The 23,409-nt window shown below is 44.1% G+C and overlaps 1 protein-coding gene across 1 annotated transcript; it reads left to right on the top strand.

The window, feature by feature from the left end:
* The first annotated feature begins 791 nt into the window (after window positions 1-791).
* LOC137542470 (uncharacterized) lies at window positions 792-23,025 on the top strand. The gene is made up of 6 exons (XM_068264407.1): window positions 792-976; window positions 7,369-7,455; window positions 8,746-8,786; window positions 13,374-13,503; window positions 15,745-15,915; window positions 21,459-23,025. The coding sequence occupies exons 2-6, from the start codon at window positions 7,399-7,401 to the stop codon at window positions 22,248-22,250; spliced, it is 1,191 nt and encodes a 396-aa protein (XP_068120508.1). The 5' UTR covers window positions 792-976; window positions 7,369-7,398; the 3' UTR covers window positions 22,251-23,025.
* The last annotated feature ends 384 nt before the right edge of the window (window positions 23,026-23,409 follow it).

Below are 23,409 nucleotides of genomic sequence, written 5' to 3'. Positions count from 1 at the left end.
ACTTCTTTTGGGATTGGCACTGAGTGATCACTGAGTGAGATTACTAGCACGGAGGTTCTATTCATGCACCGGGTTCTGCTGAACAGGGTCGGGCCGAGGCATAGGCTGGAGAGGCTCCAGCCTCAGGGCGCAGTGTAGGAGGGGGCGCACAATTCATTCAGCTGTCATTCCTAATTGTGTATGAAGCAGAAAGAAATAAGAAAAGGGGATACATAGCAGTGAATGCAAGCCAGATAACTAGATATTAAGGTGTTGGGGAGGTTGTGGGCCCTGTGGCCCTCTTAGTCTAACAGCAATTAGCGTGTGATGGCTGGGGTGGCAGGGATGGAGGGGCGCACTTTGCTGTCTCAGCCTTGGGTGCCGGAGGACCTTGTCCCTGCTCTACTGCTGAAATTAGAATAGTGTCATTAGAAGTGGAATTATCTGCATATTCTGAACGTTATTACCCTATGTGGAGTCTGATTCTGTTTTAGGTCTGGAGAGCGCAGCAGTTTCTTTACACTATAACATCTTTATTACTTGTTTACCAGATAAAAATAAATAATTGTTTTTTGATTTTATGCCCGACAGTTACACTTTAAGAATTGTAGTTACACCACTGCTTACAGTTATACCTCCATACCTAACATCTCTATTTATATAACGGAAATTAGTTGATTAGTTGCATACTTAGTAACAAAAGACTTATATAATATAATGAAATCACATCCATAATTAAACAAAATGGAGAAATGTGACTTTTGCTCTCGCAGTAGATATCACATAGACAAATCACTTCCTTGTGTACACAGAGTACAGTGCTGTGGGAGGTGCAATGGGATGGAATGTAAATGGATATCTCAGCCCTTCCTGATTCACAGAGCTTCCTAGTACGTATAGCTTGCTTTCGATTCCCCCGTTTTCATGAAGATTGGAGAACTTGTCGTAGCTAAGAGAAGCTTCATTAATTCATCTGGACGCCTGGACTCTTCTACAGGTAGGACTGCTGTAATCATTCTTCCTTGTTAAGCCTGAACTACACACTAACATCTCATTCAGTTACTTTGTTTTGTCCTGAAAGGGAGAGGAGGTGTTGGGCAGAATCTCTCCAGATCAGCCTGAGTCCTACACATGTAAAGTGCTATATATCTATTGGTGATAAATACCACACAGGGCTTGAGGAATTAGCAGACATCCATGTAAGAACCCTTGTGACGTGCTGTTGTAATGAATGCATCTGAATGACATTTATTTATATTTGCAATCTCTCTTTACCAGGGGCATAACTAGACTACCCCCCCCCCCCTCAAAAATGATAGCACGGGCCCCCTTTCTTCCTGAACCCCACGTGTTTGGGAGCCAGTGAATGGCAGCAGAGAGTGTTCTGCTGTGAAGCAGCCTCTGAAAGCAGGGAAAAAAATTGCACACAGTTTATGTGAGCGAATGGGGAGGTTTTTTAGCTAACTGGCTGCACTTGTGGTTGGGAAGAGGGAGGTGCCCCCGAAGTCTCTGGACCCCCCTGCTATGGCAGGGGTTGCAGGGGTGATTGTTACGCCCATGTTCTCTTCCTACGTCAGATGTCAAATGGACATACGCTGTGTGTTCTTCTAACCAGCAGTGGATGGATAGTGAACTTACACAGGAGACCAGGGTTTGAAGCTGGGCTTCGAAGCCTGTTCACTTAGCCTGCACCTATTCAGTAAGGAGTCCAGGGGCAAGATTCCCTAAGGTCTCTGAACCCACTACAAAACGCTATTGCTAATCACAATCACTAGCGGTTTTAACGAACTGTTTGTAAGCAATTCCATGAGCGATTGCAGCGTTTTTAAAAAGTTTAAGCTTTTTGCCAGTAATTGCGTAGCGATTTTAATTCTGATTGGTCCTTTCAATTAATTTAAAATTTTTTAGTGTGCAGTAATGTCAAAACACTAGCAAAATCACTCTGTGTAGGTTTTGATGAGCGATTACGCCAGCGTTTATATACTTTACATTGCAGAAATGCTAATCTCTAAAAATGCTGCATGTCCTGCATTTTACGATTTGGTAATCGCAATCGCTCTGGTGGAATTTGGCTCATCCATTAACATTAGCTGAGCATTTAGGGAAATCGCTAGCGGTTTCTAGTGGGTTTGAGCCTTAACACTGCTACTGCCTATAGAGCGCGCCCTAGTGGCTGCAGCTCTGGCGCTTTGAGATCAACAGGAGAAAAGCGCGATATAAATGTTCTGTGTCTTGTCTTCTAACATCTTGTCAGCCTACAGGACATACCTTCCAACATTTTGATATAAAAAAGAGGGACACCTTTAACTATCTAATGACCGTGTCACGCCAACGGGCGTGACCGCGGCGGAAGCCCCAGGACCGCTAAAGCCAATTGGCATCAAGTCCTGGAGCTGTGGTTTCCCAGGGAATGGCCGCGCGCATTCACGATCGTACCCTGCCAGTTGGCCAGTAGGCTGTTTGTAAATGGAAGGGGAAAGAAATCCATTTGTTTATTTCCGTCTAGCGCTGCGGTCTCCAGCAGCGCTGTACGAGATTGGCGATCCTCGGCCTCTGATTGGCCAGGAATCGCTGTCCTCTCATAGGCTGATGCCTATGAGAGGCAGACAACAGGGCGGCTCACCGTTCCTAAATACATCAGATAGATCATAAATCTATCTGATGATCTATCTGCTGCTAATCTAACGAATGTATGGCCACTTTAACAGAAAATCTAACAGAAAATTGTATGGTGTGTACTAGGCATACTGTAATTAGATTATTTCCTGTAGAGACTGGTCATTATCTCGGGTGCATTGTCTTCTGATCATCTCCTGCTGAGTAGAACAATGCCTAATTGCACAGCAGGTAGATGGTTTGATAGATAATTTCCAACATGTTGGAAATTATCTATCTGGCAAGTAAATTACAGAAAATCGAACAAAATTGTATGGTGTATTCCCAGCATAAAGGTACATACACATGTCGGATTTTTCCAAACAACCTGTCGTGTGTATGAGCCTTAATGCTGGGCATACACTATACGTTTTTTCTTTATCATGTCCGATTGCCCGCCGGATCGATTCCGTGCTCGATACCCGCGGGCAGGACAATGGAACTAAACGAGCGCAAGATAAGGAAGCGCCCGCGGGGACGAGCGGGAATGGATCCAGGCGCGCGGGAACGCGGCGGGAGTCGATCCGGCGGCTAATCGAGCCGCAGAAACGTATAGTGTATGCCCAGCATTAGAGTCTGCAGTCCTAATCCAATCACCCATTGTCACATGTTATCAATGGAATGGACTTAATGCTGTCAAAATGTTCTGACATCTGATGCATTTATTTATTAAACTGATTTTCAAAGTAATGCCCATGTTTCCCTATGGCACAGTTCCCACTATATGCGTTTAATCTGAAATGTTTTTCATAATGCACTGCCATGGAAAAAAGGCGTACCAACGCATACTAACGCACACTAACGCATGCCAACGCATTAAGTGTAAAAGGGGCCTTATTACACTTAATGCGTTGGTGTGTGTTAGTGTGCGTTAGTATGTGTTTTTTCCATAGCAGTGCATTGTGAAAAAGCTTTCAGTAAAAACGTGTATAGTGTGAACGGTGCCATTGGGAAACATGGGTATTACTTTGAAAATCAGTTGTCTTTCAGTTATAACTGAGAGCAACTGATTAAGTGTAAAATAGCCCTTAAAGAAAACCTGAACTGAAAATTAAAAGTCAAAATAAACATAGACAAGTCATACTTACCTTCCATGTAGTCTACTCCTCAGTGTCTTTCTCCTGTCCGCATCCTGTTTGTTCACTGTGATCAAGGGCATTTTCCGTCCTCCATTTTGAAAATGGCCATTACCCATAACAGCTTTCTGGTCAGCACACAGTTAAACTGTAACATCGCCCACTTGAGCCATAGGGAAACATGGACATTACCTGGCACATCAGTTTTCCTCTCAGCTATAACTGACAGCAACTGATATTTTACTGACAGCAACTGATATATTTCAGATCTGACAAAATGTTGTCAGAACTGGAAGGGGTTATTGTCAGAAGAAAATGGTGAGTTTCTGAGAGGAACTGATGGCAAGGTAACTATGTAATGATCATTTGAAATTACCTCATGTGTTTATTTTAAATATTTTTACTCAGTACAGGTTCTCTTTAAAGAGAACCTGAACTGAAAATAAAAAGTCAAAATAACAATACACAGGTCATACTTACCTCCTGTGTAGTCTACTACTCAATCTGTTTCTCCTCTCTTGCGTCCCATTTGTCCACTGTGATCAAAAAAGAAGTATCAGCAGCACCGCTAAAGTGAAAAAGATAGCTCTTTTATTTGTGCAATAAAATCACATAACAAAATTGAGCTGAAGGCAACTACAGCCTGATGTTTCGAAGCGACATGCTTCTTCTTCAAGTTGCAAGCTCATAATGACAAAGAGTGCTCACATATCTCCTTTTATATGGCTACACATTCAAATGTTAACCAATCCACAAATAGGACTTGAGAAGTGACCAATCAGAGCAGATCAAAAAGCAGAGGACCTGATGGGGAACTTCAGTACACAGGAAGTATATCCAACCTATGACATCACTGTCAAAACAACACTCCCACAGAAAAAACGGCTACTAAACCACACCCAATAGGAAAAAACGGACCTGATGGGGAACTGTCGTGTACGCGTAAAAAGTCACGTGATGCGTAAAAATGTACGCATAGATTGTATTCAGACACGTAAAAACATCTGCATGAATACCGACAAAAAGAACGGGTAAAAATTGTGGCAGTTGCGCATAAAAATACGCAAAAGAATTCAAAAAAAGACAGTGCATAAAAATGAATGCAATACGCGAAAAAACACGTAAAAATATACGCAACAAGCATAAAAAAATTAGCAATATTGAAAAGCTCAGAATGGTCACTCCTCATACATACACATCAAGAGCAACTAATCACATGAAAGATATAGAAAAATACAGGAATAACCTTAAGAAAAAGGTCTTCTCAATATATAAATACTAGATGCATCCCATAAATTATCCCTAAAAGTGCAGAAGAAACCTCAGCCTAAGATACACTGGCCCCGATTGCCACCCAGACCCAACTTATCTCAAATACAAAAGGATAAATCATACTCCCTATTTAAACTTCCTCGACCCATAGTTCCTAAACGTCTAATCCATCCTGCTTCACATTTTAACAATGCTTTCAATCTATCTCCACCACGTAACGTCCTAGGTACGCTGTCTATGACTTGAATCCTAAGTTGTGACACTGAATGTCGAAACTCGACAAAATGGGACGACACTGCTTGTTTCCGATTCTGGCCACGTATCGCACACTAGTGTGATGAAAGACGCACACATGAAGGTTGTGTCGTCATACCGGCATAAGCTAAGCCACAAGGGCTTTTTATGAGATATACTACATATGTTGAATCGCAAGAATAGTGTCCACGGATCTTAAACTCAGTTCCCAAAGATGGGTGATTAAAACTTACACCCTTCACAATGTGGCTACAAGCATGGCAACTTAAGCATGGATAAGTGCCAAATTTGCTCGCCAAGTCAGTCGCTGCAGGGGTCGTCCCATATTTGTCTCGTCCCACTTTATCCCTAATCGTGGGAGGTCTTTTCAAGGACAGAAGTGGAGGATATCTAAACTCATGAACTTGTGGAAAGGACTGGCGTAAGAGGCCCCAGTGTTTCCGGATAATGAACCCCAGCTGAGCGCTGCAGGCATTATAGGTGGAAACAAAGGGGAGTCTAAGGCCCTGCTGGCGTCTAGGTCTACTGTCCCGTTCCTTGAAAGTATGGTCAGGATAACCTCGTTCTTTAAATTTAGAAACAGTCTCCTGGAGTCGTTGGTCACGCATAGTCGGATCTGAAACTATCTTAGAAACTCTCGCAAATTGTCCCCGGGGAATATGTCCTCTCACTGATCGGGTATGGAAACTAGAAAATTCTAAGAGGGAATTACGGTCAGTTGATTTAACCAGCTGAGCGGTCTGGACGAGCTCAGCTCGTCCAACACCGCCAGCGGCTGCCGCTCAGGCCCTGCTGGGCCGATTTTAATGAAATAAAAAGCAGCACACGCAGCCGGCACTTTGCCAGCCGCGTGTGCTGCCTGATCGCCGCCGCTCTGCGGCGATTCGCCGCGAGCAGCGGCGAAAGAGGGTCCCCCCAGCCGCCTGAGCCCAGCGTAGCCGGAACAAAAAGTTCCGGCCAGCGCTAAGGGCTGGATCGGAGGCGGCTGACGTCAGGACGTCGGCTGACGTCGATGACGTCACTCCGCTCGTCGCTATGGCGACGATATAAGCAAAACAAGGAAGGCCGCTCATTGCGGCCTTCCTTGTTTATTCTGGGCGCCGGAGGCGATCGGAAGATCGCCTCCGGAGCGCCCTCTAGTGGGCTTTCATGCAGCCAACTTTCAGTTGGCTGCATGAAATAGTTTTTTTTTTATTTAAAAAAAACCCTCCCGCAGCCACCCTGGCGATTTAATCAGAACGCCAGGGTGGTTAACATAAAGGTCCGTGATAAAATGGTTTCCTTGATGGATCACCATGGTATCTAAAAACAGGCATACACGGATCGACCCGTGTATGCCCACCTTTAGACTTCAGTTACTGCTCTATACAGTCTCCTTTCCCAGCAGGGGGCTGGGGACAGAATGCTGGTAACATAACAAGGTATGTACACGTCTGATTTTTCAGAACGTCTTCTCTTTCAAACCTGTCATTTGAATGACAGTTGGACGTCTGTACGTTCGATCGTTAAGCTGGCCACTAACGGTCCAATTTCTAGCGAAAAATCGTTCGAGCGATCAGAAATTCTGATTGGATTGGTTGTAAATATTCTCCATTGGTGGACACAATCAATTATGAATGAGTGAAAAAAATGTCGCCAGAATGAATTTTCGTCGAACGAAAATTTGGATTTTCTTGGTGGTCGTGATAGATAGGAAGCAATGATTGGTTAGTTGATGGTGTAGTGAACGATTTTTCGTCCGATCAGAATTTCTGATCGCTCTAACGATTTTTCGCTAGAAATTGGACCAGTAGTGGCCAGCTTTAGACTGATAGCAGCAGTTTTGACTGATCCGCTTGGTGGATCCGTTGGAGTAACTGTCATTCAAACTTGTTGTACATGTGTACAACAAGTCGTTTGATCAGTCATTTAGTCATCTAGTCCATCGTTCTATCCAGTTCATTATCAAGTTGGTTAAACCACATGTACATTAGCATATCAGCCGCTTTGTTGGTCAGTGTGTACATGAAGTCTGAACAACTTGTTGTTTGCACTACAAGTCGTTCAAACGACACGTTCGAAAAAGTTGGACGTGTGTACGCACCTTAAGATTAAGTGACAAATTTGATTTAATCATTTATTTCTTTATCAGGATTCCGGAATAGTCATCACCAGTACCATCATGAGTACAACCGAAGCCCAGCCAGAGGCGCCAGCCTGCCCCCAAGTAGACAGCAACGTAAGACCATTTCTCTGTGAAATTATACAATATTTACAGTGTGGATAAATACTGTATAAATATAAAATAGTTGCCTTTGATTTTGTGTATTGACTGACTTTTCATTTTCCAGTGTAACAGGGTCAAAAGTTGCAGGGTATTTTCATACTCAAATTTGCCCCGATACTTATCGGAAACATGGCATTGCATTGGTTCAGTAAGTACAGCAACAGCCATGTTCCTCTGCAAATAACTGCAGTAATGCCATTTCACCTACAAGTCAAGCCAGGTCCCTCAACAGATATTGATTAGTTTATGTTTAAATCTACTTTTTTAATTTTTTACTGTTTTATTTCTTTTGCTCAATGACACATTCATTGAAGTATGCCAGAGCTAAAATCTATGAACTATTGACCCTTTTTATCTGTTTCCTGCTTTCAAAAGCCATTTTCTGCTAGGAAAGTGTTTTATAGTTGTAATATCTTATCAGTGAGGGTCACACTGTAGTCACTTCCTGTCTGAGGGCTGGTGCACACCAGAGCGGTTCTGAAGCGTTTTTTAAACCACTTGCAGGGGGAAAACCGCTTGGCTAATGAAAGTGAATGGAATGGTGCACACCAGAGCGGCTCATTTTTTCCACAAACGCAAACTCAGGCTGCAGCATTTTTTGGATTTCTGAGGCATTTCTGCCTAAATGGTAAAGTATAGGAAAGTGGAAAACAGCTCTAAAAAACGCTAGATCAGAGCGGTTTTCCAGGCGGTTTTGTTACAGAAGCTGCTCAGTAACAGCTTTACTGTAACAATATTTGTAATCTCCTACACAAAAATGCTTCAAAAAACGCTAGGCATGTTTAGAAAACCTCTCATGCCTAGAATCGCTCTGAAATCTGCTTCAAAAACCTCAAGCGCTTTTGCAGATCTGCTAGAGGTTTTTGGTGTGCACTGGGCCTGAGTCAGGACTGAGTCAGCCACTTACATACCTGATATTTAACTCTTTCAGTCAGAGAAAGTAAAAAAGGAACACAGCATAGTAATTTGGGTGCCTGGCACTGTACATATACATGTCTATCTCATCATGTCACCTCGGGTATCCTTTAGGTTCAAAAGTAATGTACGGCCTAGGTGCCCAACACACCACATGTCTTGTGCCCTTCTCAACTGCTCCGAGATTTGAGCCTCCCTTGTAAAAAGACTTCATCTATCAGAACAAATATAAGCTTTCCTTTGAGAAAAAGCGTTCCATTCAGTTTATTGTTTGAACTGTTGAATGTATTAAAATATTATTCCTATGATGTTTTTTCTCTCCCACAGGGAAACCACAATACGTCAAATTCTAGACCAGACCGGCAGAGGTAATTTTGTTTCAAGTTTTGTTACCAATTTTCTGAGGATTCCATTACATAGGCATCAATTCACTGAGCATTACCACATTGGGTAATGCAGAAAACAGCCGATTTTACCGATCAGCTTCCCAAATTACAATTCACCAAACCTATTACCGCACTGAAAAGCAAAATTGTCGACTAGTGAGGTAAATACTTTGTGAATTGCAATTTGACATTTTTTAAAGATTTACGCATTTGGTAATGCAAGTAAAAGTGTTAGGGCAGGGAACACACTAGACTATTTTCATGCGCTTCTTCTGCACAGAAAAACTGAGAACTCGTGTTAATCAATGGGCTAATTCGCACTTAAAGGGATACTGTAGGGGTGTCGGGGGAAAAGGAGTTGAACTTACCCGGGGCTTCTAATGGTCCCCCGCAGACATCCTGTGCCCGCGCAGCCACTTACAGATGCTCCGGCCCTGCCTCCGGTTCACTTCTGGAATTTCAGACTTTAAAGTCTGAAAACCACTGCGCCTGCGTTGCCGTGTCCTCAATCCCACTGATGTCACCAGGAGTGTATAGCACAAGCCCAGTATGGTGTGTGCCTGCGCAGTACACTCCTGGTAACACAGCAGAAGCGAGGACACGGCAACGCAGGCGCAATGGTTTTCAGACTTTAAAGTCTGAAATTCCAGAAGTGAACTGGAGGCGGGGCCAGAGCATCGGTGAGTGGCTGCACGGGCACAGGATGTCTGCGGGGGACCATTAGAAGCTCCAGGTAAGTTCAACTCATTTTCCCACAATCCCGTACAGTATTCCTTTAATGCGATTTTCGAGCGCAGAAAAAAAAAAATACATTCTGTATAATTCTGCACATTTTGTCAGTTTTCTTACATTATCTGCTGTGAAAAAAACGTGCGCGTTTTCCTGCATAGAAACACACATGGGGCTTGATTCACTAAATTCACCCGATCAAAGATATCACACCTTATCAAAGTTAACACACCTTATCAGAGTAGCATAGTGAGCACTACGAACTTATGCCTGGCTCATCCTGCCCTGAGCCCCTGCGGGTTCGCAGCACTCGCTATGCTACTCTGATAAGGCGTGTTCACTTTGATAAGGTGTGATATCTTTGATAAGGGGCTTGATTCACTAAACTGTGATAACTCATATCACGACCGTTTTCGTGCGCATTTCCGCATTTCAAATTATCGTGCGCAATTGTGAATTATCGCGTGCAATGCAGCACACCCAAAGGGATGTGGGAGATGCACTGCACAGAAAGCACCGACTCTTACCCACAGCTTCCCGCCTGACCCCTGACCTGCTCCTCAGCTGGTGAGACTTACCAAGCAGGGCTTAGTGGATTGAAGCAAGTTCGTTCTGTAAATGACTGAACTTCTACCGCATGCAAAGGAAATCTTAATGAGTTTGGGGGAAAAAAGTGTAAAATACAGAATGCGGTATTTTACAGATCTAAATTATTTTATCGAACTGCCCTTAGTCTCAAATCGTTGGTACCTCCACCGTGTAGGCCAGAAATTTGGGGTTGGCTCAAAAGATCCTGAAGATGTATGGATAAGTGGGGGAGCTGCCTCAAACTTCTGCTAAACAAATAGTATGGAAATCCATGGAGTTGAACCAAATGGATGGCCTTATTCAGCATACATTTGTACGATGGTCTTTACATCTCCCAGTTCCTGAGGGTCCTTCTCATATGTAATACTGAGGCAACAGGTCAGGTGCAAATAAACAATCTATGACCTAAAATCTATAAATTTTGCAATTGGGCAATAACCTTAAACAGATCCGAGATGAAAAACTAACTAGAACAAGTAACTTGTCTATATACCTTATCTAAAGTTTAGATAGTTTACACAGTAAATCTAGCTGCAAACAGTTTCAACAGTATATGATTATTTCTTCCTGTGATCAAATGACAGCAGCCATATTCTGCTTGTCATTACACACGCAAGCTGCTCTGCATCTCCACTCCTCAGCCTGTGAAAACTCCACTCTCTCCTCCCCTCTCCGTCCCCTTGCCTCTGAAATCTCTGACTGGAAACACCTCCTCCTCCTTCGGGGAAAGCCGCCTCCTCCTCCCCTTACTGAGCTCCCATGAGCACTTGCTACATGGGACTCAGAATGCCTAGAGGCTGGAGGAGCTGGGGGCGAGGCTTGTTTAGTTTATAAGGAATTAGGGCATTAAAACAAAAAAAAAGTATTTGGTTGAGTAATGTCCTATAAAATATATGCAAGGGGCACAATTATGAAATGTGTAAAAGTTTATCTTGGATCGACTTTAAAGCAGTTACGTGCCAGAAACTGGTGTTTGTAAACAAGATGACATTGAATTTACCTAACCTGCTTGTACAGACTTATTCTCTAGGTGCCCATACACTGGCAGATGGCCATCAGATAGATCCCTCTTTGATCAAATCTGATGTCTGGAAAACCTTTGCCCCTTTCAAGAAACCATTTCAGCGGCATCAGAGCTGACATTACCATTGCCATTGACTAGACCTCTTACTGTTCATTTTGCTGAAATCAGATTCACAAACGTAAGCTATGTGCGCACGCTGGATTGAACTCGGCTGAGGCGTGTCACTTGCTTCCAGGCTAAGACGTGCCTGTTGCTATACCAGGTGGGGGAGAAGGAGTGAAGGAGCAGCTTCCCGGGAAGTGGAGGAGTGGGGAAAACAATGTGATTGGGGTGTTGGGGATCAGTAACAGACATCGTGCAGCCACTGTACACACACTGCATTAACGCTAGATTCTCGGCCGAGGCTGCAGAGGTTTTCCTTCTGTAGGCCGAATTACTTGTTGCAGCCTTACTATTCCATCTGTAGCCTCCTCTCCCACATGAAGCAACCTCTGTTCCATGGCTAACAACCCCCTGTATACTGTTCTATACTGGGTACCACATACAGTACAGCACCAGTATCTGTTCATATATAGCACCAGTATATGTTTTTTAATTTTTATTTGGTGTGCGTTGGAAGAGGGGAAGTCTTATACGGCGAGTATATCCCAAACTCTATATTTTAACTGGAAAAGTTAAGTCGTCTTATACGCCGGAAAATACAGTATATACAGTATAGAGCTTAATCCATTTCACTTTTTCTCATGAGATGACTTCTAGGCGATATTTTAACATCTTAGTAATAAAATGTCTTCTGAGCCAACAGCAAGCAAGAAAATACTCAGAATAATTTCGGCAGTACTTTTTCTCATGCTTTTTAGTACTTTTTCAATTGCAGAGTACTGGAAAGTTATTTTAAACAGAATATGAAAACATTATCTCCTAGAAGAAAACATAGGAAGAAAAGTGAATCGGATCAGGCCCATAATTGCTGAAAAAATTCATTTCTCATTGCTCTGTGTTTGTTTAGGCCAGGGAAGTCAAACTCAAATACAAAGTGGGCCAAAATTGTACACTGGGACCTAGTCGCGGTCCAACCTCAATGTCTACTGGCCACCTTCCTCCCTTTAAAGTTTCCTGGTGTCTAGTGCCGCCAACCCTATACAGTTCTCTCGTATTTAGTGCCCCCTTCTTCCCTTATATAACTCCCTGGTGTCTACTGGCTTCCTCCCTCCCCTATACTGCTCCCAGGTGTCTAATGTCATCCCTCCAACCCCTATACAGCTCCCTGGTGTCTAGTGGTCCTCCCTGCCTTATACAATCTCCCGGTGTCTAGAGGCCCCCCACCCTCCGCTATACAGTTCCCTGGAGTCTAGTGCTTCCCCCCTACCTACCAATATGGCTTCCCAGGTGTTTTGGGGCTTTACCTCCAGTCCAGCTTCCCTGGTGGTCTAGAAGGAGCCAAACATAATGCAAAGTGGGGAAACCACTTGAGGGCCAAATTTAATGGCTCTGAGGGCCATATTTGGCCCGCGGGCCGGGGTTTGACACGTGTGGTTTAGGCAGATAGTGAATAGGCATGTACGTACTGATGTGACGTCACATGCCTGTGTCACGTCGGGGAGAGCGCTGCTGCGGCAGGCCGCAACAGTAAAGGATAGAAAGGGAACCATGGCAACGGCGCGAGTCGTGCCATTGTGGTGAATGGGGGACACTGGGGGGGGGGGGGGGGGGCTGCTGACTGTGGGGCAATTACCCCTCTTCGCCTGCATTATAGCGCTGGCCTTGTGCCTCTATAGTAAACGGTTTCATATGTTTTCTGCTAGTGTATACAAATTTTATGCATATAGCATGCAGCTTGGGAGTGTTCCAATCAAGTGCACTTCCTGCTAGTCTTCATTGGTCCAATTCCAAATTGCATACAATTTGTAATAAATTTGCACTCCACTCTGACTGCCACTACAGATGGGCAATGGCATTCAAATAATTCTGTCCTGCATGCAAAGATTGTGTTGGTGTTGCACTGTCTAACATTCATTGGTGACAAGGATTAGTGCAATATAAGCATCCTTACTAGTATAGCAATACATTTACACTTGCAGATTAATCTAATCTATGGTAGTGACAAATGAATAAGAATGGACGGGATTTGTCTGACAAAAAATTATACAGCTGAGGGAGGATTTAAAAAAAACAGAATGAAAGGCGGATTTCAATCTCATGCAAACCTCATTTGATTTATTTTGTAGGAAAGTTTCCATATATAAAGAGAACCTAAAGCAACAATTTCAATTAAGCGGAAACATCTTTATTGAAGCCTTCAAGAAACTTCTTGACAAAGAAAAGAAAAAAGAAGTCAAAAACTTTTATATGCAAAGGGTAAGTATTCCTGAAGAGTGTTGTGGGGCTGGAGTAGCACAGTGGCAATCTATAAAGGTGCGTACACACACACTGCAGAAGCCAATGACGGGTCCGTCGGACCCTACCGCTGAGCGGATCGTTCAGGAACAGCCTTATGGGCCCTTTTCCACCAGCGCGTTTGCGCTGGCTGAATCGCAAAAACGCAAACCGCTAGCGATTTTACAATCGCTACGGTTTGCTTTTTAACATAGGAATCGCGGTAGGTCATTTCCACTACCGCGATTCGTTTTTTACTTGATCGCGATCGCGCCGCGGAGCGACTTTTGCCGCGATTTTGCTATGTAGTGCATAGCATAGCAAAATCGCGGCCGCGAACGTCGGGGAATCGCCGCTAATTGCGATTCAGCAATCGCTAGCGTTCAGCGTGAACGCTAGCGATTGCTAGTGGAAAAGGGCCCTATCAGTCCGCCGACAGTGCGTACACACGCACTACAGTCTGCTGAATGTCCGCCCGTCGTTCGCTTCTGTAGTGCGTGTGTACACACCTTAAAATGTAACGGTCGGGCATAAAGTCAAAAATCAATTCTTTATTTTTATCTGGTAAACAAGTAATAAGGATGCTAATCAGGCAATCCAAAAGTTAAATCTCTATTAATTTTCTTGTTTATAAATGATCATTCCCCAGTTTACCTGACTCTTATTTGGTACGTTGCCACACAACGGAAGTTGCAGGGCATGCTGGGTTGTCCTTTTTTGCTTCTGTACATTAGTTAAGTCTGAGGGGAAATAAAGAAGCAAAAAAAGACAACCCAGCATGCCTTGCAACTTCCTTTGTGCGGCAACGTACCAAATAAGAGTCAGGAAAACTGGGGAATGATCATTTATAAACAAAAAAAGTAATAGAGATTTTAACTTTTGGATTGTCTGGTTAGAATCCTTAGTACTTGTGTACCAGATAAAAATAAAGAATTGATTTTTGATTTTATGCCCGACAGTTACACTTTAAGAAACAATCCCCAACTAGCTGAGCATTATTATGATCACACTAATGAAAGCCATTACCTGGAGCTAAATCAGTTTAAAGCATAAGTCCCAACTTTTGGAGCCAGGAAAAAGGGTCGCTCAGCCAAACCGTAAAAAAGGGGGGCGTGGTCATGATAGGAAAGGGAAGGCCACTGAAAATACCGACTGATGTGTGGAGGTAAGTTTTCTCTTCCCTTATTATCACCAGCATGATCTTAGTGAATTGAGGCCACTAAAGGGGCCCATACAATGGCCGATTTCAGCCGTTGATCGACCGATTTGATCAAATCGATCGATCGGAAATCGATTGCCGATCAATGACCAATCGATTTGTGGCAGATTTTGATCGATTTGGTCGATCTGACAGGATGGAAAATCTAGGTCGATCTGCTGCTGCCTGCAGATCGATGGCCCATAGAGTTGCATTGGATGTAATTGTCCAATAATGCATTTAGCTCGATTTCCAATAGATTTCATTCTGAAATCTGTTCCTAGTGTGTGGCACACATCAGATAGACTCCTGTCAGATTCCGACTTGACAGGCATCTGACAGAAATCTATATGATGGTCGAATCTGCTGAAAATCTATAAGTGTATGGCCACCTTTAAGTTTAGGGCTGCCTGAGGTGAATTCTTTAGTGAATATTACATGCCTTATCACCATGGTGATAACACTAGAAACAGCTCAGAAACGTTATTAAAGACAGGAGATAAGCTTAGTGAATTGGGGCCAATGTCCTTGCAAAGCTCACAAACTAGGTCATTGAGTAATTGTGCGTTAGGGTTAGAAGAAGTGGGCGGAGCCAACACCAGCCAAATACAGACCTAGGCAACGCCGGGCCATCAGCTAGTATAAACTAATGCTTCCAAACAGAGGCTGCACCCGAATTGACTACCTGCAATAGATGTGCAGAGCTCCACAACTGTGGACTAAAATACACAACATGCATTCAAAACAGGTACAGCAAAGGAGGACGGAAGCGCTGCCAATGTCTCCTGCTGTACAAAACTCCTGTAAGTATACTTATGGCTAGCTGCATCCATGTGCATCAATTTGCATTCAAATTATAGATTAGAACTAGTACGATTTGCATCTGATTTGCATTCAATGCATGTATTTAGCACCTGTGGGGCTCTGCATGCCTCTGTTGGTCTACAGTTCAGTTGCAGCCTATGAGCCCTGTCATTTGTTTGATGTCTAGTATAAACTAATGCAATGTTTTCTTCTCTCCTCAGCTACTACACTCCATTTTCTTTTTTGGACACATTAATAACCCACGAGTTAAACCTGAAGAATTTTTTCACGAGAAAAGTTTGAATGTATATAGGAACAGGTTCCAAGAGGTATTTGATATATACAAAACACATCTGCCACGTCAGTCCCCGTTTTCTATCCTACTGGAATATGTAAGTATTCTGTCTTCCAAGACTAACATGAGTACATTGATTTGCTGCTTACAAAAATAGTGAGAGATGTAAAAAAACACAATTTCCGTAACGTTTAGTATGAAAGCAACTTCACATAGGCACTGATAAATAATGCAAGTGGTTTGCATTTCTGATTTTGCTTCCTTTAAAAAAAACAGCAGCAGTGAAAGTGATAAAAGGAGACATGAGGTGAATATAAACGGATGAGATAAACCATCATATCTGATAAAAAAAACAACTTTTTTTTTTTTTTTGTAGCTATCCCACAGTTTAATTTTATATTTTAACCACAGGCTTACACCCCCTAGTGACCAGGCAATTTTTTGCAATTCAGGCCACTGCAGCTTTAAGGGGCTAGCTGTAGGAGCGTACATCTCAGCACACAAGTCACCCCCCCCCCTTTTCTGCCCACCAACAGATTTCTGTTGGTGGGCTCTGATCGCTGCTGCAGGCTTTTTTTTTTTTATCAGCCTATGAGAGCCGATCGCTCTTCAGCCTCTCCGGGGGACAGCCAAGTGACACGGCCTTAGGTCACAGCACTGTACCATGTAAACAGACGGCGGTTTCACCATCTAACAGTCTCCTAGCGGCGATAGCTGCTGGGAGACTGATGATGGACCGGCACGCGCGATCCCCTGCAATCAGTGGCGTAGCTACAAACCTCTGGGCCCCGATGCGGAATCTGGATGTGGGCCCCCCTTCCCCCCCCTGGCAGCAGATTTCACCACAAATGCAATCTTATTGGGTGGGTGTAAAAATTGCGCCCCCCCCCCCGAGCAAGGTATAGGTGCCTGCAGTATAGGTTAGCCAAGGGGGCGGGGCCATTCAGTAAGTGGGTGGGGCCAAATGTACATGAACTTAGCATCGGTATAACCTAAGTTAATGGATCTGTTCAACAAAAATGTTGGATGGAGCCCCCTATCCTTTAATTAGTTTCTGCCCCCTATCATTTAATTACAGTAGTTTCTATCAGTACTGTATAAGCATAGAGTAAAGATGCATACACATATTCAATTTTGATTGAGCAATCACTAACCAATTTTATAACCCCCATGTCGTATGAACAAAAAAAAAAGACTTTAAATACTATGAACAGAGCTGAGCTCTCATAATACCTAGAAGTAGTAAAACTGGCTAATCAGAATTGTATATGTGTACCAAGATTTACAGCTTATACTGGAGGTAGCAGGGACAGGCACACAATACAGCTGGTTTACAATCAGTAAAGACACAGTTACAGCTCACAATGTACATACTGGGAGTAGAAGTTAACAGCATATGGTACAGTGAGTATCATTACAGGTATAGAGTACCAGCTTATACTGTATATACTGGAGGTAGCAGAGATCAGCTCACACTGCAGCTAGTTTACTATCAGTACAGGCACAGAGTAACAGCTTATACTGTACATACTGGAGGTAGTAGAGATCAGCACACGCTGCAGCTAGTTTACTATCAGTACAGGCACAGAGTAACAGCTTATACTGTACATACTGGAGCTAGCAGAGATCAGCACACACTGCAGCTAGTTTACTATCAGTACAGGCAAAGAGTAACAGCTTATACTGTACATACTGGAGGCAGCAGAGATCAGCACACGCTGCAGCTAGTTTACTATCAGTACAGACACAGAGTAACAGCTTATACTTTACATACTGGAGGCAGCAGAGATCAGCACACACTGCAGCTAGTTTACTATCAGTACAGGCAAAGAGTAACAGCTTATACTGTACATACTGGAGGCAGCAGAGATCAGCACACGCTGCAGCTAGTTTACTATCAGTACAGGCAAAGAGTAACAGCTTATACTGTACATACTGGAGGCAGCAGAGATCAGCACACGCTGCAGCTAGTTTACTATCAGTACAGACACAGAGTAACAGCTTATACTTTACATACTGGAGGCAGCAGAGATCAGCACACACTGCAGCTAGTTTACTATCAGTACAGGCAAAGAGTAACAGCTTATACTGTACATACTGGAGGCAGCAGAGATCAGCACACGCTGCAGCTAGTTTACTATCAGTACAGGCACAGAGTAACAGCTTATACTTTACATACTGGAGGCAGCAGAGATCAGCACACACTGCAGCTAGTTTACTATCAGTACAGGCACAGAATAACAGCTTACACCCTACATACTGGTGGTAGCAGAGATTAGCACATGCAGCAGCTAGTTTACTAGATGTACAGGCACATGGCTTCCCTGTCCCCATCCTCGTTCCAGCACTGGGACCTCCAAACCTCTTCAACAAGGGACTGTTGTGTACCTGCACCCCTGCCCGTGTACAAGCGGGTGCAAGACCACTTACACCTATGCAGTAGCACGGAGCCACTTATGCTGGGATTTTTTTCTGCTGTGCATAAATGGCTCTGTGCTACTGCATAGGCAAGGGTGATCAGTCACCTGTGCAGTACAACTGTGGTCGGTCACTCACAGACAAGCTTCCTTGGCAGCAGTGGTAGTCTGGAGTAGGATGTGGGAAGCCTACAGAGGGATAGGTTTTTTCCATTATCACAGCATGGCTTTAAATAAGAAAAAAAGAGGCAGCTATAAGGGAGGCAAACTATACATTCACTTTGCTGCTTACCAGCTAAAAGCAGCAGGGTTGGCCAGAAACTGCACTCTAATAAGCTCAGATATACAGAGCATACTAGGGGGAGGGGGATACTGCAGGAAGGATTCTTCTCCCTGTACCTTATCTCATGTCTGGCTTATTAGCATACCTTGCCTGCATGTGGGGTTAACACTGGTGTTGGATCCCATTGTTTTGAAAATGCTAATGGGGTCAACTTTAGCCACTCACAGCCAGCCAGGCACCCCATGCTGCAGTCATTTACATATGAGAATGCCCTATGTATCTCTGTAATCAAGTGAGAATCTTATTCCTAAATGTAGTTTCTTACCCCCTCCCCTCCAGTGTCACACACTGCAGTGTTAGGCTTTCTCTGCTCTAGCTGGACGGAGCAGAGACATTTCTGTGCAGCCACGAGGAAACGAATGGAGGGAGGCGGGGCTGCCCAGACACACATACACAGCTTTGATAGTTCAGCTATCCGATGTGCTGTATTGTGATTGCAGCAGCACCCTGTATGCCTGCACCCCTTATTAATTCCAGGCTGAGGACAGCAGCAGGATGCCATGCGGTGGATGGGCAAATCACCTCTCCGAAATTTACTCTTGCAGGGGGCGGAGCTACTCAAGCTCTTTCCAGCCCCCTTCCTTTAGAATCTAATTACACGCCCCCTTGCCAAGTGCTCGTGATTGGGCAGGGGGCGGATGAATACTTGGCTGGACTCGGCTGGAGCTTTAGCTGCAGGTGACAGGCGGCGAACTCCGCCCACAAGATGGCGGCTCCCATATCGTACACCCGGCGGCCGCGATCAGAAAATGTTCGGGCACCCTAGTGAAAGGTATACGGGGCACCCCAACAGCATATCCGTGGCACAGGCCATGGAAATATGATGCTAGCAACGCTCATGGCGCTCAGGCAGGGGCCGAACGGCCCTAGAAACGAGCATGGTCCCCGGGCCCCTCCCCCGCCTCTTTAGGAGGCGGGCCCGGTCGCGAAGGCGACCGCTGCGACCCCAGGCCCTACGCCCATGCCTGCAATCTCCACCCCCAGGATATCATGTCAATTGGCGTTGAGCGTTCCTGGGGCTGCCGCCATGTTCACAACAATTGCCGTAGAGTGGTTGGCAAAAGGTTAATTTAATTTTTAGGTTTTTATTGTTTCACAGTGTTTGCTCATTGACACATTCATTGAAGTGTGCAAGAGCTAAAATCTATGGACTATTGACTGTTTTTATCCCTTTCCTGCTCTCAGAAGCCATTTTCTGCCTGGAAAGTGTTTTATGGTTGTAATTCCTTATCAGTGAGGGTTATGCTATAGACTGACCTGGTACTGACCTGGACAGACACAGTCATTTGCATACCTGATTTTTAATTCTTTCAGAAAGAAAAAAAAGGAACACAGCATAGTTATGAGTGTGCTTGCCATATACATGCCTATCTCATCATGTCACCTTGTGTATCCTGTAAGGGCTCGTTTCCACTATCGCGAATCTGCATGCGTCCAACGCATGCAGATCCGCACATGTAATACAAGTGGATGGGCCTGTTTCCACTGTAGCGTTGTTGAGGTGCGTTTTTTTCAGCGTGAAAAAAACGCACAAAAGAGCCAACGATTTCGCCTGCGTCGGGAATCCGTGCGAATCGCCGCTAATGTATTTAATAGTAAAAACGCATGCGTTTGTTACATGCGTTTTTACTCGCGATTTCGCGTGCGATTTCGCACCTTTTTCAATTTTATTTAGCCCTGGCAGTGTCATGGTTAATTTCGCATGGCACCCTGCCATGCGAAATCGCATGCGAAATCGCGGGTAAAAACGCATGTGGAAACGCATCCGCATGCGTTTTTACAAGCGTCGGAATGCGGCCGAAATCGCGTCGCAACAGTGGAAACAAGCCCTAAAGGGTAAGCTGCATTCCATCTCAGTCCAGCACCTCCTACCTTGGTAAAGTTTCAAAAAAAAAACAACAACAAACAAAACAGATGCCTAAGGGGCGTTTTCAGTGAGCAAAATTTTATGAGCATTTTCTGGCCAACAGTACAGAATCTGTAACGGTGTGCTAGTTGGTTTAAAGTTCGACTATGTTTGGTACCAAAATAACACACTAAAGAATGTGTGCGAATGTGTGCAAATCCTGGAAGGAGGAATGTGTGCGAATGTGTGCAAATCCTGGAAGGAGGAATGTGTGCGAATGTGTGCAAATCCTGGGAGGAATGTGTGCGAATGTGTGCAAATCCTGGAAGGAGGAATGTGTGCGAATGTGTGCAAATCCTGGAAGGAGGAATGTGTGCGAATGTGTGCAAATCCTGGGAGGAATGTGTGCGAATGTGTGCAAATCCTGGAAGGAGGAATGTGTGCGAATGTGTGCAAATCCTGAAAGGAGGAATGTGTGCGAATGTGTGCAAATCCTGGAAGGAGGAATGTGTGCAAATCCTGGAAGGAGGAATGTGTGCGAATGTGTGCAAATCCTGGAAAGAGGAATGTGTGCGAATGTGTGCAAATCCTGAAAGGAGGAATGTGTGCGAATGTGTGCAAATCCTGGAAGGAGGAATGTGTGCAAATCCTGGAAGGAGGAATGTGTGCGAATGTGTGCAAATCCTGGAAGGAGGAATGTGTGCGAATGTGTGCAAATCCTGAAAGGAGGAATATGTGCGAATGTGTGCAAATCCTAGAAGGAGGAATGTGTGCGAATGTGTGCAAATCCTGGAAGGAGGAAGTGTTTGTAGTCCCGTGACGCGGCTTGGAACGCAGCGTGGGAGGCGGCATGGGACGGATGAAAGAAGACGGATGCTGGGTAAATTTAACCCCCCCTCGCCCACCCGCTCAGCTGCATTAATTAGGAGGATGAAATCCGATTGAAAGTCATTCGGATTTAATCCGAATTCAATCCGGAGAGCATCACTGTCCGAGGTAATAAGCCCTGTTTTTTTGTTTCTGTTCATGCATAGATGACTACAGCTGATGACGCTAAGAAGCCAGAACCGCTTAAACAAAACCTGAAGGATATAAACAACTCATTGTTGAGGAACAACAACGAAAACGAAACTGTGGCCAATGACTTTTCTGCTTCTGTGATTGCGTATAGTCGTGCCAGAGATCCAAGCATCAGCAATGACACCGACTGGTACTATGGCGCATCAATATCCTATAAAGACAAAGTACCGAGGAAGATCATGATTTCCATATCTTCCTTGTATATTTGGGACAAAGCCATTTCATACATCGTGCGTTGTGGTGACAACGGGAGGGGTCTCACCTTCCCAAACAATGTGCAATGTTGTGCCTGCAGGTTTAACGGGAAAGAGTGCGACTATGAGGTTATCCCCCCCTGCAGAAAATGTGACAGAATGTTTAATGTACAGTATGAACTCAAGTATCAGAAGACCTCTGATAAACAGACCTGGCCGTACGGTAACTGTGCCGAAGCAGAGTCTTTAAGTAATCTTCTACGCCGTAATAAACATGTGAGAAATGATGTGAAAGAAGGTGGCAATAGGGAGACCATAGAGAGGGATATTATAGAATCTCTTAGTGACCTGCATTTGTCCACTGAAACACCTGCAGGTGACAACAGAAGGACCAAGGGCTGGAAGGAGATGGAGAAAGTATTTAATGACAAATATGTAAATGACATGACAAAAGAGCTTAGAGTTCTCTTAGGCGGTCGTGGTTTCCAACTAAAGGGCCAACAGGAGCTGCAGCTTTTCCCTTCTGAGGAAGAAGAGCAGCACGGCCGGTAGGGAAATTATTGTAAGACCTCCAACACATACTAGAGTTGTGTTGCTCCAATGATCATTTTGGGTGACCGTTTACAAATGATCCTACTTAGATTTGGTTAATGAGCAGTACATCCAACCCCATGGGAGGGGGGGGAGGAAGGGAGGGGAGAGGGATCCTGCGGGCCATGTCCGTGAGAAGTACAGTAGCATGTGGCTGAAGGCAGGGGCGTACCTAGAAATCCCCGGGCCCCCTGCAAGAAAAAAATCCGGCTCCCCCGCTCAGGAACTTTTGGGGGCAGGAGGGGTCGCAGCATAAGATGAGAGTGTGGCAGATCGGTGGAGGAGGGGGGAAATTCCCCTATTTCCCCCCTCACCTCAGCCTCTCCTCTCAGCGCTCCCCCTCCTGCAATCATTGGTGGTGTTCGTGGCAGCAGCGGCGGCAGGCTGAAGCTGAACACATTACCTCCTTCTCGCTGGAGGTCTTCCGTTCTCTAAGAGCAACTTCCTGTGTACACAGGAAGTTCTGTGATAGGGAATGTGTAATATGCTGCATTTAGAAATTACTGGCAACTGTCCCCTGACTGTTGCTGGGGTCACCCTGTTCAATATACATATTAATCGGGCTTTTGCAATATCCTCCTATCATGTCTGTCCAAGAAATGAAATGCTCTGTATTCTGGAAGTGTATAAATACATTTTGTATGTGTAAAATCAGGCTAGATCATAAAGTGCAACATTCATGTAATGAAATACATATTCTTGTAATGAAATAAACATTCTTGCAATTAAATAAATATTCTTGCAATGGAATAAATGTTCTTGTAATGAAATAAATATTCTTGCATTGCAATAAATGTTCTTCTAATGAAATAAATATTCTTGCAATTAAATAAATGTTCTTGTAATAATATAAATATTCTTGCAATGGAATAAATGTTCTAATGAAATAAATATTCTTGCAATGGAATAAATGTTCTTCTAATGAAATAAATATTCTTGCAATGGAATAAATGTTCTTCTAATGAAAAATGTTTTTGCACAGAAATATTAAAGCTCGCTTTTAAAAACCACTTTGTACATGTTGGTGTTGAAATGTCAGAATTAATCTTCCTCTTAGGGCCCTTTTACACTTAATGCGTTAGTACCGTGTTTCCCCGAAAATAAGACACTGTCTTATATT

This window comes from Hyperolius riggenbachi, chromosome 12 (assembly GCF_040937935.1).
Source record: "Hyperolius riggenbachi isolate aHypRig1 chromosome 12, aHypRig1.pri, whole genome shotgun sequence".
NCBI classification, from domain to species: Eukaryota; Metazoa; Chordata; class Amphibia; order Anura; family Hyperoliidae; genus Hyperolius; species Hyperolius riggenbachi.
The sequence above is the reverse complement of the archived record's forward strand: the minus strand, read 5'-3'. Positions and strand labels throughout refer to the sequence as shown.

What these genes read in the sequence shown, in the direction of transcription:
- LOC137542470 (XM_068264407.1), top strand. Translation starts at nt 7,399, where the DNA reads ATGAGTACAACCGAAGCCCAGCCAGAGGCGCCAGCCTGCCCCCAAGTA. An exon ending in TCTAGACCAGACCGGCAGAG is followed by an intron (nt 8,787 to 13,373) that starts GTAATTTTGTTT and finishes TTTATTTTGTAG; the next exon opens with GAAAGTTTCCATATATAAAG. An exon ending in TTTCTATCCTACTGGAATAT is followed by an intron (nt 15,916 to 21,458) that starts GTAAGTATTCTG and finishes GTTCATGCATAG; the next exon opens with ATGACTACAGCTGATGACGC.